Source organism: Castor canadensis, chromosome 17 (assembly GCF_047511655.1).
Source record: "Castor canadensis chromosome 17, mCasCan1.hap1v2, whole genome shotgun sequence".
In the NCBI taxonomy this organism is placed as follows: Eukaryota; Metazoa; Chordata; class Mammalia; order Rodentia; family Castoridae; genus Castor; species Castor canadensis.
The window spans coordinates 60,834,113-60,848,958 of record NC_133402.1 but is presented as its reverse complement, the minus strand read 5'-3'; the positions used below and the strand labels follow the sequence as shown (position 1 = coordinate 60,848,958).

At 43.3% G+C, this 14,846-nt stretch overlaps 1 protein-coding gene across 1 annotated transcript in view; it reads right to left on the bottom strand.

The window, feature by feature from the left end:
- Window positions 1-14,846, bottom strand: part of Clstn2 (calsyntenin 2) — a 565,999-nt gene that overhangs the window by 121,707 nt on the left and 429,446 nt on the right. The window contains exons 3-5 of the mRNA XM_074060266.1: window positions 13,647-13,842; window positions 12,709-12,917; window positions 4,896-5,045 (exon numbers count right to left, since the gene is read on the bottom strand). Coding sequence (XP_073916367.1) covers window positions 4,896-5,045; window positions 12,709-12,917; window positions 13,647-13,842 — 555 coding nt within the window. The remainder of the gene's footprint in view (window positions 1-4,895; window positions 5,046-12,708; window positions 12,918-13,646; window positions 13,843-14,846) is intronic.

Genomic DNA, 14,846 nt, shown 5'->3' with positions numbered 1-14,846 from the left:
CAGTTCCCTTCATCATGGCCTTTGTCTTCAGTCTTGCCACTGTCTCCTCTGCTACGAGCCCTGGTAGATCACATTTGTCTCTTTATACCCAGACCTCAGCACACACAGGGGCTTCTGTAATGAGTGAAAATATTCAATATTTCCTACTATGTAATGTGTGTATGCCAACTCCAGTTATTTCTCACAGTGCAAATAACTTAAGGAAAATTAATTTCAACCAGTAGCTTTCCTGCTGCTGTCTTTTCAACACCAAAGTGCTAGATATACTCTGGGTGTCCTGTAAATATCTTTTTCAGGACATTTCTTACTCAAAGTGAAGTCTATAGACATGCAGCCTCCAGATCTACACAGACCTATCAAATCGGGTGAATTATACCCAGACCTCCTGTGGCTTCATGTGCACATTCAGGTTTGAAAGGCACTGGAAGAAATTTTCTTCCTCACAAAGGCCTGATTGGTGAAATGGCAGAGCATTTGAGACAGTTTGATGCACCTGGAGAATCATTCAAACCCTGAAGAATGGAGAAGTGTTTCAATTGTGTCGTCGCATCCGCCTTCCTTTTTATTTTAAATGGGACGCTTCACTGGTCATTGTGAAGGTGAATAGGAGAGAAGTTGTTTGGGCCCATGCAGGAAACTCTTCCAACAGTGCTGGGTGCACTGCTGCTTGAGTGGGGTGTGATTAGCCGCATGGGATTGTGCTCAGGGATGAGGTGAGCAGAAACCAGTGAGTTCCATGGGGCTAGAGAGCAGATTTTGTGGTCCAGGGCACTCAGACACAGGATGGCTGGCTATCTGCTCTACAACAAATCCGGGGGAGAAAGAGTGAAGGGCCACCAGGAAAGTCTCAAGTGCTCTCTTCATGGAGGAGTTACCTTTCATGAAAGGACAGTGAGGCAGTGAACTTGGGGATCTGTCTGGCAGAAGAAAGAATAACTACATAATCTGACAAGTAAGTATTGTGGAAAACAATGTTGTCAGCTTGAAACACAGAAAGAGAAGGTCCAAGGGATTAAAAAGAATGCAGGTGTGCGTGTCTGGTGCTCTGACTTCATTTTCTGGAAGCAAAACCTTCCTCCTTTTGATGCCAGCTGGATTCTTGATGAGCCCTCTCCATCCACTGGTGAGTGACGCTAGCAAGCAAACTGTATGCAGAGGTGGTGGGTGGAAAGTTCAATGTCAGAGGCTGTGAAAAGTGTAGTTCTGTACTCAAGGAGCCCGTATTTCCTGAGGAGGCAAGAGTAACACACACACAAACACACACACACACACACAGTAAAGACAGAAGTTGGAAAACCAGAGTCTGAGCAGAAAATGTCTTGGCCACGGTGTGTACCACAGAGCTAGGGTGTACAACTGTTCATAGCAACATGCTGGGAAGGCCAAGATCCTGCATGTAGAAGAGTTATTGTGATGGAATTTTGGGGCCATTGTCCTCAGGCATCACTGGAATGTGGGAGCAGCTTCCTTGTGGGCCCTGGGAAGAAAGGGAAGGCTCAGGCTGTGAGCAGGGCCCCTTGCTCAGAGATAGCTCACTGAGAAAAGCTGGCTGCAGCAAGACCTAGGTGTCATGCAGTTCAGAAGTCCTCCAGGGGAGGCAGGAGGCTCCTGAAGATGACGGATGGCTTTCACCATGCTGCAATCCCCTCCTGCCAAAAGGAAATGACTTAGAACAGGTACAAGAATTTATACTGCCATACTGCATTTGCTTGGTGACTAGTGTTGCTTGTGAGAAGTCAGCTTGGGAAGGGGCTGTGTTCTCCTGGGCAATTATAGAGAATCTCATCTAGCACATGGATGCAGACTCCTCTCAGCTGGTTTGGGGGGCTCAACTCACTGTCGCTCCTCTCCCACTTCAAATTCTCAGTCATCTACACCCTCACTGCCTGTGATCCCTCCATTGTTTCCCACAGCTCCCCAGTCACAATCCTCTTTGCAAACCAGGCTGCTTTCCTCACATTGTTCACTCAGCCCTCTGAATTGTCTCCATTCTCCATCCTCCTTTCCTGTGTGCAAAGTATAGGATTCACCCTACACCTCTTCTAAGAAATGACAACCCTTTCCACCTCTTACAGTAAGGGTCAACCTACCTTATCTAGAGGCAGCAAAGAAAGTAGTAAGACTTGGCTCACACTAGGTTGCTCAATAGAACTGGACAATAGCTCAACAAGAGACAAACATCCAGAAACAGTTGGAGAAAGCTGCCCTTCCAGCTAAGAGACTATAATTCTAAGAAAGAACAGGTCCCAGGATGCTTAGAGGCAAGGGATGCCCAGGCAAAGGAATAAAGTGGACCAGTATATAGTAGGAGGAGAGAAGTTTCTTCTTCAGCTCTGGGGGCTGGGACATAAATGGCAGGAAGATGCTGTGATCACTGCTACACATATCAGAGAGCATGGAGGGCCTACCATCCCACTGATGGCAGGGACAAGGTCTTAATGGCTGTCTATTGGGAGTAGGCTGGAGGAAGGCATCTCCATGCAAAGTCCAGAGTCAGCTTATGCCACCACAGGCTGGCCAGCTTAGGCAGGGAGCCACCATGAGTAGCTGGTTCTGATGTTACACGTGCTTAAATCACGTTGCCTGACATGATGAACGGATACAGGGAATTGTTGCCTCCCCTTTTTCTTTGTTCCACAGACAAGTACATTTTTTAAACCAAGGTCTCTCACTGGCTACTCATTCATCTGCTCACCACTGCAAGGGCCTGTATTGTGACTGGTCCTGTGATGGGTGCTAGAGATACAATAAACCAACAGGTACCATCTTGGCCTCCAAAAGCTCACTGTGTGGAGCTGTCAGAGGTGTTGTTCACTGTAGGCTAGGTGCTCAATACACCTGTCACATGCAAAATTAAAAATTATGACCAGGACTTTCTTTGCATACATTTAACATGACATCTGTATAGGTATAGCAAGTACAAACTCTAAATAAATTGCATTTAAATATCGCTGTAAACATGTAATCCTAAATTGGTAGGTACCTCAGCAGTCAAAGTCAAAAATCATTGAGATCATTCCATCATTCTCTAGATATGTCTTATATTTCACTTTCCCACTTAAAATCCCATTTTGAGCATATTCCATGCTTAGAAAACATAGATATTATTTCTATTCTTTCTCTTCAAAGGCCAGACCTTCACTGCTAATCCTTACAAATTAAAATAAGGTGAGTTCTTCTTTACTCATATAACTTTTCACTTATTGATTTATTCACTCAATGACTATTTCTTGAGCAGCTCCCATTGGAGCAGACACTGTGCTAAGCCTGAGAAATTCGGTGGTGAAGAAGACTGAATCCTATCTAGTGAATTATGCCCACCAGAACGTGGGCTCCCTAAGGCTGGGAAAACACAGTTTCCCAACCCAGCTTGGTCCTCTTTCTGTCACCTGCTTGGTTCTAAATAGATTGGCACAAGATGACTCTACTTTGTTCTTTTCCTCCTATATGTCTTATCTATGGCTCTCCCCCTGGCATTCTATCTTATCAAATTTGTCCAAATGCAAACAGCCCTGGATATCTCCTGAGTTGGGAGCCTCTTCCCACCTTCCCATCTCTTTTGTTTAAAGTTTAAGAAGGTCAAGTTGTGACAGAGAGGTGCACTTTAAGAGCTGCTCTCTGAGCCAAGGGATCCCAGGTATCTCTTTAGACACAGGTGTCTTTGCTTTGTACCTGACTTGATGAATTGATTCTTCCAACCTGACACTGATGGATTGGATTAGGAATGAAAGGCAGACCAAAAGGCACCCATTCAAAGTCTGACTAGGAAACTATAGGGTAGCCTAGAATCAGTCTGCCTGACAGGGATGTGAGCAACTAACACAGGATCTCTCTAGAACAATGTAAGCATGAGAGAGGAAGAGAGAGCAAAAAAGAAAGAAAGAAAGAAAGAGAGAGAGAGAGAGAGAGAGAGAGAGAGAGAGAGAGAGAGAGAGAGAGAGAGAGAGAGAGAGGAGAGAAAGAGAGAGAGAAAGAGAAAGAGAAAGAGAGAGAAAATATAGCATTCTCTTTTACCAGAAGTGTAAAGTCACACCAGGAGGAGGCAGTATGCGGAAGCCACAAAAGAGATTACCCTGTGAAGTACTATGAGTTATGAGGAGTTGTGAGTAGACAGTTTCCTACAGAAGCATCACATATGCAGAAGAGACAGGGCATCCCCCAAAATGGGAATGCAGAGATACCACTAACATTGGGACTGAGCCACTTGAACCACTGGTGCCACCACTTCAGCTATTATTATTATTATTGCACCATCTACCCAATGCTCTGCAAGATCCATCTATCTATGCAGCTGGCTTTTTGCCTTCCTAACTTCTCCTTAGATCACTGATTGACCCTATCATTTTGAGCATTTGCTCTGCCTTTGCATCCCAAAAGACCTGACACAAAACTCCAACTCCATCAAAAGTCATTGTTTTCCCTTCCCTGAGTCAACATTTCAGAGACGCCCTCATCCAGAAGCTGGATCTTGAATCTCCCACCTCTGTCTGTATACACTTTGTGTGAGCACAGAGAACATGACAACCTTCCCCGTGTGTCAGGAAGTGATATAAAACTTGGAATGCATCAGCTAGGCTCAGTGTCTTTGGGTAAGTAATGATCCTACTCTTTAGTGTGGTGAGAACATCGCTATTGATTCAAAGATGTCATGAAATTTGAGTGAGGGAGCACTGATGTTAGACGAGTTGCCTCTGACATTCTCAACTAAAATGGGAAAAATATATCACATAAGAAATGCGAGACTAAACCAGCTGCTTTATTTCTTGCAGCAAAATGACTAGACTTTAAAAATTTCTCTAGTTACACACTGTGATGATTTGTGGACACAGTCAGCACATTCTGTACAACAGACCATGCTTCCTCCACACAACAGGACTGATAAAAACCAGGCCCACCTTGCCAGCCAGGCTTGCAAACTGGCTTCACGTCCACCTGCACCAGGGTGTCCTGAGCAGCAGGCTTTTGTCCACAGTCGTAGGCTGTCACCAGGATCTCATACTGGCGTTGCTTGTCATAGTTCAGCTTCTCTGTGTTCCTGATGTTGCCTGAGGAACAAGGATGTTCAAAATCATTTCAGGTCAAGTTCACCACACTACACTTACTCAAAAATCCTTTTTTCACTCCATCATCCTTCTACCCACCTCTTTGTAAAACACGGGCAAACAGAAGCATGGCTGCCACTTGTGGCCACCTTTATGCTTTGATGATAGACTCCTGAGAACCACTGGCTGGAGCCCTCTCTGTGCAATAGGGCTGCTAAGGAATTCCAAGGTCATATCTGGAATCCAGCTGGCCTGCGTTTATAAGCAATGGATCACCAGAAAACTGCCTCCTAACCTGCACTCATGTGGCTGTGTCCCAGATGCAGGGCACCGAAAACTCATTCTGCCATGAAATTTCTGGGAAAAAGATGGAATCCAGAAAATGTCCTGACACATTTTTTTTAGCATCTGGGCTTGTTGCCAGGAATGTTCACTGCCTCTTCTCACATTATTTTGCTACCAAATAGGAAATAAAATCAATAAGAAAACGTGTGACCTCCCTTCTGAAAGCTACACACAGTAACAAATTCCTTGCCCTGAGGAAGACATTTTTCTTCCCCAAGACAAACCAAACAATATTTTTGGACCTGTTTCTGTGTTTTGTTCCTATGGGCTTGATAGTATCATTCAGAAATTAGTATTTGATAAATAATGAGCAAAATTTTAATTGATTGTTTTTGTTGGAATACAATTTTGTTCCTCAGAATAAATAAAGATCTGAGGATCATTTAACATTTAAAAAAATTTAGTTCCAAGAGGCTTATTTATTTACTTATGTTTTGATGGTAGTGGGGTTTGAACTCAGGGCATCACACTTGCTAGGCAGGTACTCTGCCACTTGAGCCAGACTGCCGGCCCAAATTCCAAGAGATTAAAGTCATCTTTTGCTAAGAATAATTTCCCTATGCTTTTTTTTGATGGTGAAGCTGAAGGCAAGTTAGAACTCAAACACTATCATCTTTTATCAGAAGCAAAATTAAGAAAACAGAAATCAGAAAACAAACTAATAAACAATCATGGAATGGCTGACTCAGGCATATTTTTATATTTTATCAAAACTAAAGGAAAATTACCTCTTCCATTGAAACTGATGTATAAAAACTTAGAAAATCACAAAGTCAAACAATGCTTGAGAGGCTGGGAAAGCTGACCCATCAACCTCCCAGTCGTAGTGGAGCAGTGCTCAGTACTAAGTCATTAGCAGGTTCTACCTATGCAAATGTCAGGGTGGGAAGGTGGAGGCTGGTTAATGGTGGGGAGGAAATACAAAGTCACCCAGGACACTGGACCCAACATTAGAATATGTAGTCCTCTATCTGTTCTGAGTCTTTTCTAAAAATGTAGCTACATTTACTGATTTGTGGTAGCACTTAGCTGAACCAAGTCAGTCATAATTCTCTGAATACAGATAGGTTTGATATATTTCTGTTTGGTGTTCAGAACATCTTTCACTTTCCCCCAAATATTTGTTTTACTCTTAGTCCTGATGGACGGCACGAGTCTGGAAAGCTCAGTATTAGGTTGGTAACAACTCCCCATGGATTCAGTTAACAAACTTGTTTCTAGCTGTAGTCATCACAGGGGAGGAATTCTATCAGGTGGAAGCACTTTAATATAACCACAAAAAGTATGGTTTCCACAGCATCCAATTTGATTTTGAACAAAAAGTTTTAACTTTCTCTTTCTTGAGTTAAATGGTTCTCAAAAGATACACCATTTAGAAGAGGAAAGCTCAGGGTTTACAGTCCATGTGACATTAAGTAGACAAAGCACTATCGATTGGAGTGGAAAAATAAACACACAAACTAAGTCCTTTGCTCAGTTTGTTGCAGTTTCACGTCCTGTAACAAGCCCTACTTTCTCCACCACTATCGACTTCATGCTTGTAAAAATGGCTTTCAAAGCACAGAATTTGGGAGAGGGTCATATTTGGATAAGAAGAAGATTTAAAATATTTTGAAAGCTCAGAAAAAGCCATCCATCTTTGGTTCTGTGGCAATTGTGTTATTTATTCTCATCTTTGAATGAGTTTTCCTACCTACTTCCTTGTCAGTTGACCTGAGCCCACAGGAAACTCAGGTGAGCTGCAGTCCCTGGGTCCGTTCCTTAGGTCCAGACGAGCATGAGGATCTAACTTCTAAATGCAAATCAGTAACTACCTTGCAAATTAATGAAGAGTTGTCTTAAAGCCCGGGGAGTGAGGGACGGGTGTGAGATAAGCACGTTGGTTGGCAGCCCGCTCTTGCTGACGGAATATATGTTGCAACGACTTAAATTGGATAGGTACTTGGCAACCCGGGGCAGGCACTTTGAATTGTTCATACCTTGTTAGATGCACTTCCTACTCTAAAAATTGATTCTAGAACAAGGTAAACCTGCAGACACATGCCCAGATATATTCATCTAAGTGTTACATATACAGTGGAAAAAACTCTGACTGTAAGAAAAGTTTAGTTTCCACATTAGGTGGAAGGTCGTTCAGCAATGAAGTGGCGATCTTAAGTGTTTCTCAGGATGAGCCAAGAATAATCAGATTTTAAGTGAAAAAAAAAAAAAGGAAGGACAAAGAAAAGCAAGGAGAGCGTGGCTTAATTGTACTTTAAATATACGTAGAAAAACTATTGGATATTTGGTAAACTCTTAAGGGTTGCTATCTTTGGCAGGACGACATGACTTCTTTCTTTCTCAGTACTTCTCTGTGCTTTCCAAATTTCCCAACACAAGGCATGCATTACTTTTTTTTTCATGTGGGAAAGAAGCATTTTTGTTTACTTAAAGAATAAACAGACTTTTGGACACACTCAGCTCAGAAGTCCCAGAGTCCTAATACTCTCTGGGACAGCCTTCTGACAAAGAGCCAGGCCAGCCAAGGATGTGCAAAGATGGAACAACTGATTGGAAAGTAGAAAATTCTGCCCAGTGGTAAAGTGGGTGTCATTGACACCCGGTCTGCTCCCTTCATTCCGTACCATGATCCAGTGAATGGCCTGTGTGCATGAATTCAGATAATAACAACATCACATGGGTACAACACTGAATTCCCATTTTATTGAAGAGGGTCTGAGACAAGGTTCAAATACCTTGTCAAAGATCACACACACCAGATGGATATGGGACTGACACATTTCCTGTTTTTATAAATACTGGCCTGTAATTTCCTTTTCTTATGGTGTCCATATCTGACTTGGGATCGGGGTAATACCAGCCTTACAAAATGAATTGCACTGGATCTGTAACTTGTTTTGGGTTGTACAGAAATTTTGACAATACTCTTTTTTCCAATCCCTGAACATGGGTTGTCTTTCTACTTAGTTCTGTTTTCTACAACTTCTTTAATCAATGATTATATAGTTCTTGGTGTCCAGATTTTTTACTTTGGTTGTATTTATTCCTGAGTACTTGATCATCTTTTTGACGCTATTTTAAGTGGAATTGCTTTCTTAATGTCTTTTTTTTTTTGATTGTTTGCGGATAGAAATATGACTGATTTTGTATCCTGTAACTTTACTGAATTCCTTATTAGTTCTAACGGTTTTTTGGTAGAGTCCTCATGGCATTCTATATAAAAGAGCATGTCATCTTCAAACAGAGACACTTTTACTTCTTTCTGATTTACATGACTTTGTTTTCTTTCACCCAATTGTTTTGTTACTACTTCCCATGCTATAAATAGAAGTGACAAGAGGAGATATCCTTGTCTTGTTTCTGATCTTACATAAAAAGTACTTTTTCTGAATCTATTCAGATGATAATATGGTTTTTGTACTTCATTCTACTAATGTAACATATCACATTTATTTGGTTTGTGTATGATGAAGCTTCCTTGCATCCCAGGGATAAATCCCACCTGATCATTTAAAAATATTATCGAATTTGGTATGTTTTGACTTCTATGCTCACCAGGGACATTGCTCTATAATTTTCTTTACTTGGGGTATCCTTATCTGACTTTGGTATTAGGATAAGGCCAGCCTAGTAAAATGGGTTTGGAAGTGTTACCTCCCTTTGAAAAATTTGGAAGAGTGTGAAAAAGATTGGTATTAGTTCATCTGTAAGCGTTTGGTTGAACTCAGTTCCACCAAAACTCCTAGGCTTTTCATAGGCAATATGAAAATTACTGATTCAATGTCCTTACTCATTATTGGTCTATTTTCTGATTCTTTATTCTTTAATAAACCAGTCTTGGTAGGCTGTATGTTCCTGGGAGTTTACTTAGCTTGTCCAATTGGTTGGTGCATAGCAGTCTCACAATCCTTTGTATTTCCATGGTATTAGTTTTAATGTCTCTCACTTCTCTTTTTTCTCAGTCTAGCAAAGGGCTTGTCAATTTCATTTATCTTGTCAGAATATCCAAGTTATCATTGATTTTTCTACTGTTTTTCCAGTCTTTATTTTCCGCTCCTATCATTGTTATTTCCTTCTGCTAATTTGGGGCTTGTTTTTCTTGTTTTTTTTTCTAGTTCCTTGAGGTGTAATCTTAGGCTGTTAATGTGAAAATTTTAAAATGTAAGGAAGCCTTTATCATTATCAACTCCCTTCTTAGAACTGCTTTTGCTGCAGCTTAAGTTTTGGAATGTTGGGTTCCCATTGTCATTTGTCTCAAGGTATTTTTAAGGGATAGTCAAGGTCTATGCTATCTGACAGAACTGTCATTGTCCCTCATTTGTAGCCCTGGGTACAGTGACACACGGGTGGTTCAGTGGAGGCAAAGGTGGAAGCTCTGCTGCTGCTGAGTTATTGGTTGCTTTCCTCAGTGGCAATATCTGCTGGGGTCCTCTGCAGAGCAGGCCGCTGGGGTCTACAATGGTACACACTGTGGGATTTTTGGTAATGAAAGTTGTAGGGGTTGTATAGTGGCTATATGGGCTGTTGCGGTGTTCAGTGGAGAGGGATGCTAGTGTCCTGTGCAGAGCAGGCCACTGGGGACCATGGTGGCTCCTACCAAATGCCTGATAGTGATAGCCCCTGAACATATAATTTTCCCTAGTGGCTTCAGAGATCTCAACCATGCTGGTCTCCTCAGTGATTTGGGTGGGATGAAGTCCAGTTGAATCATTTGGGGGAGGACCCTGGAAGGCTAGGAAAGATAGTTGTTCACGCTATCTTCTCTTTCTCTGTAAGGGAAACTTGTGAGCTGAAGAGTTCCCCCTCTTGCTGATCATTGCTGGTCTGGGGGATGGGGTGATGCAGGTGACTGAAACTGTCTTTCCTATACCTTTTTGTGCAGTTACTCTTAATTTCCTTCCACAGTGTTACTGTAATCTTTTTCATGCTGGGATTGGGCCCAGGGCCCTGCACCTGCTAGGTAGGCACTCCACTACTGTGCTTCATCTCCAGCCCTTGTTTTTTGAGACAGAGTCTAGTGATTCTCCTGCCTCCACCTCCGGAGTGCTGGGATTACAGCATGTGCCATCACGCCCAATTTCATATATCTTCTCAATTGGATTCCTGAGCTCTTCTAGACTAGGTATTTTCTTTCATGCATAGCTGTCTACTTGTTTTTTGTGGAGGGAATGAAGGCTGGAATCTCCACATATGATGTCTGGCATATTGCTGATATCATGCCTGCCTTTGTGTTTATGAACTTAAATAGCATCACCACGCATCCCTGCCAATTATCATTGAGGAACAGTGATCTCATGGGAAGGCCTGGGGCCAACACTCAAGAGTCCTGGTTTCCAGTTCCAACTCTTGCCACACAGTGTGACTATGTGTTAAGCAAGTTCTTCATGCTTTAGGATTCACCTTTTCCATTTGTCCAATGGAAATAGGGATCCAATAGCTCATCTCAAAGTGACTGGCCAAGTTCCAGAAGACGGGGTCCTGTATGCCCTCTGAAATTCATTCAGAGCATTCCAAGATGATGGTGATGTCCTGACTAACAGTTACATGGTCATAATTTCAGTCCAGAAATCCATGAAGAGTGAATTAATATCATGTCCCAAGCACACAGGTCAACATTTAATAATCAGGACACCATTATTGAGTGCATCTTATATGACAAGTACCATGAAAACATTATTCCCATCCATGGTCTCTTCTCAAGGCTTCACAACCCCACAATGAGGTAGAAATTGTTATTGCCAAGATTTTATAGGCAGGTAGGCTGAGAGCCTACCAGTTGGAAGAGGCTGAGAGTCCGGTTAAAGACAGGTCAGGTTGACTCCACATTGTGTCTTCTGTTCTTCTTGCTGCCCTGGCTCTCTTCTCTTCCCCAAAAGCAAAGAGCCCGGCAAAGTACCAGCACTGGGAGTCACCTACCTGAAGCCATGGGCTGAAGGGTATGGAAAATCTAGGCCTCAATGAGTAAACCCCAAAAGTTGAGCAGCACTTTCTCTGATATGCACACATGCAAAGAACTTCTTCAAGGAACTGAGAAGGTCATCCATAGAAGTTATGGATAAAGGCCAACTGGGAAGCTCATTAGAATGGGAGTTGCTTTTGCATCTGCCCCTAGGTTCTGCCTTCATTACTTTGAGAACCGCTTTTGTAACTCTCACTTTCAGGGGCCCACACTCCCTAGGACTGCCCACTCTCCTCTTGGAGACAGAGGCCTGGCAAAGGCCCATTACTCACTTTTAATGAGACAGCCAGGGAAATAAATTGGCATATGTTAGTGAAATGGCTCATCAGGGTGAGTAATTATCTTCATGACTGGGGCAGTTTACCCTCAGATGAAGGAATTTGTATCTCATCTCTCACTGGGCTCTGGCTCTCAAGACTCAGGCAGGAGGCCAAGTGGAGCTTGACCACTGATCACAGATCCTTCCACTCATCTGGTGTTGCTATTCACCATGTATTTGTCACTGCCCAAATCCAAAGCTTTTATGGGGTCAGGCTGCATGATTGATCACAGGGAATTAGAGACCCAGAGGAGAAAAACACAAAGCAGTTGCTTTATCGACTGGTGAGTGTATGCCTGCATATGTACTTGCTTGTCTGTGTGTGTGTGTGTGTGTGTGTGTGTGTGTGTGTGTGTGTGTGTGTGTTGGGGACAGGGCAGCTATTTTATAGGGCTTGTAAGAGAATCCGAGAATCTGTCAGGGAGTGGTATTGAGAGGCTCTACTAATGTAAAATTATCTTCTTTTAGTTCTGAACCAGACATTACTTAAAGTTGGGTATTCCTTCCTTTTCTTTTGTTTGCACTGATCTTTTGCCCTGTACTGTTAGCATCTAGTGATGCCCCATTGTGCAATGATCATTCCCATGGCTTTTTAGCCTTTTATAGGGAAACTAGCTCCATTATTAGTTTTCTCTTTCTGTTTTGTAAATATTAGTTTCTCTCCCAAGATGGATCATAAGCTACTTGAGGTCAGGGATGAGAGCCTTTGATTTGCTTCCATCCTCTATGGAGTCTGCTGTAGTTTTCAGGATATAGAATATTATGTCATAGAGCAAGTTCCAACCTCAACACCAAGAAGCACTCCCAAAGACTTACAAGCAGGTTCTGGAAGATTTTTCCATGTAGACATTGCTACCAAGAGATCTGGAGTTAATTTGTTGCCTAACTTTGGTTATTGGAATGCTTTGTGCATTAATTTCACCCTTGATGCTCCATTATTTTTAAATTTTTTTCACTAGCAGTTCAGGTCATTGTGGGCAGGCCTGAGTGTGGGTGGTGGGCTTGTTTCCCTGATCCTACTGGGGTCCTCTTAGGACACTCACCATTTCTGTCAATGGCAAAAGGCACATCTGTTGTGACGATTTCATAGTTGCAAATCTGGCTGTACTGGGGGGAGCAGTCCTCGTCAATGGCCTCCACCTGCAGAATGCTGTCATAGATCTTGCCCTCTGTTACAATGGCCTTGTAGGCTGGCTCTTTGAAGGTGGGAGCAAACTCATTGACATCCTTCACCTGGATATGGACCACGGCCCTGGACCACAAAGCAGAAAGAAGAGAGAGTGATAAAGAAAGAATTGCATCATCCTCTCAAACGTCCCAAGTCATTAACTCAGCCCAAGGCCAAATGAGTGGAGAAATCTCAAACCACTTAGGTATTGCCTGAGTGCTCTGTCCTCTCTCCATTGGGAGCTAGCCACCTGTCCTCACCCGCTGCTCTGAGTGAATCCACCCTTTAAATACATGTCATTTTTTATTGTCTTTCCTTGTCTCCCACCTTTAGGCAACACATTTCATCTTCAGATTCTCCCCTTTCCCTATTCTCTTCATCTATTCATTCACTCTTCCATTCAGAAAGTACTTCTCTTCATCTATATTAGACTCTGAGACAAATTCTGTAAGGGAGAGAATGGCGGTGACTTGCAATGAAAAATCTTGTGACAAAGAGAATCCCAGGGCTCTGAAGAAACCCAGAGAAAAATCTTAACTCTTGTTTAGGGAGAAGGAGGACTTAGGGAAGGCTTCTTGGAAGAGGTGACCACTGAATTTGGTCCTGAAGGTGTCCTAGAAATACCTTCCAGGACAGAAGAGTGGGTAGCATTTTCCTGGAGTAGAAAACAGACTTGTAAATTCCTGCAGGGGAACTGGGGAACAGTTGAGCAGGGCTGGGGCCCCTTGGTGACCAGTGCATAAACATATCTAAAGAGCACCCTATGAATGGAAAGAATGAAGGAAATCCAGGGAGCTCGGGCCCGTCACTCACTTGTGTGACTTCTTCCAGGCTGTCTCCCGGGGCCCTGCACCACAGTCATAGGCCTGGATGATGAATGTATACTCCTTCTGCAACTCACAGTCGATGGGACTCTTGGCACGGAGCCGACCCTCCCCAGATGTCTTGTTGAGCACCACGGCCTCAAAAGGAAGCTCCTGGCCATGGATCTTGAATGCACAGATTTCTCCTGCAGAAAGAAGTAAGACCGTGAGTGGGAATTGCCAAACTGAAGACAGGGCCTCTACCAGGCCAGATCCACAAGCCCTAAACCTCCATGGAATTCCTTCACACACTCAGCGGTCTCCTGTTAATCTCCAGAGATCCAGACCAATGGGTTCATTTCACAGAGAGGAAAATGGAAATGTTTCATGCATGGAAGCGGCACTCATTAGGTCCATCCAGGTGGGAAAAATGTGAGCCATTGTGCTGGGGACCTGGTTGATGTTCCCAGGTTCCACATTGTTTCCCCAGCAGGTTTCCTGCTTGCCCTTTGCCAGCTGTGGGATTTAGGAACTTGCCTAAAGTTAAAACACAAATAACTGCAAGGAAAAGACTCAAAGGCCAAAGGTTTTTCAGCCTTTTGCCCCATGAAACATCCTCAGTACCTAAAACTGATTGCACAAAATAGCAGCATCAGAGGAACCTAGAGCTCATTAGAAATACAGAACCTTGGCCAGGTATGGTGAGGAACACCTGTAATATCAGCTACTTAGGAGGTGGAGATAGGAGATTCTTGATCCAAAGCAAGTCTGGGCAAAGATAGTGTCAGATCTTATCTGAAAAACAAATTAAAAGCAAAAGGAACTGGGGGTGTGGCTCAAGTGGTAGAACTGCTTACTTAGCAAGTATGAAGCCCTAAATTCAATCCCTAGTATGAGAGAGAGAGAGAGAGAGAAAGAGAGAGAGAGAGAGAGAAAAGAAGAAGAAGAAGAAGAAGAAGAAGAAGAAGAAGAAGAAGGAGGAGGAGGAGGAGGAGGAGGAGGAGGAGGAGGAGGAGGAGGAGGAGGAGGAAGAGAAGGAGGAGGAGGAGGAGGAGGAGGAGGAGGAGGAGGAGGGGAGGAGGAGGAGGAGGAGGAGGAAGAGGAGGAGGAGAGGGAAGGACAGAGGGAGGGAGGGAGGGAGGAAGTCCCAGGCCTTGGCTGTACCAGACTCTAGATTTCTAACACAATCCCCAGGTTCCCTTAAAGCATG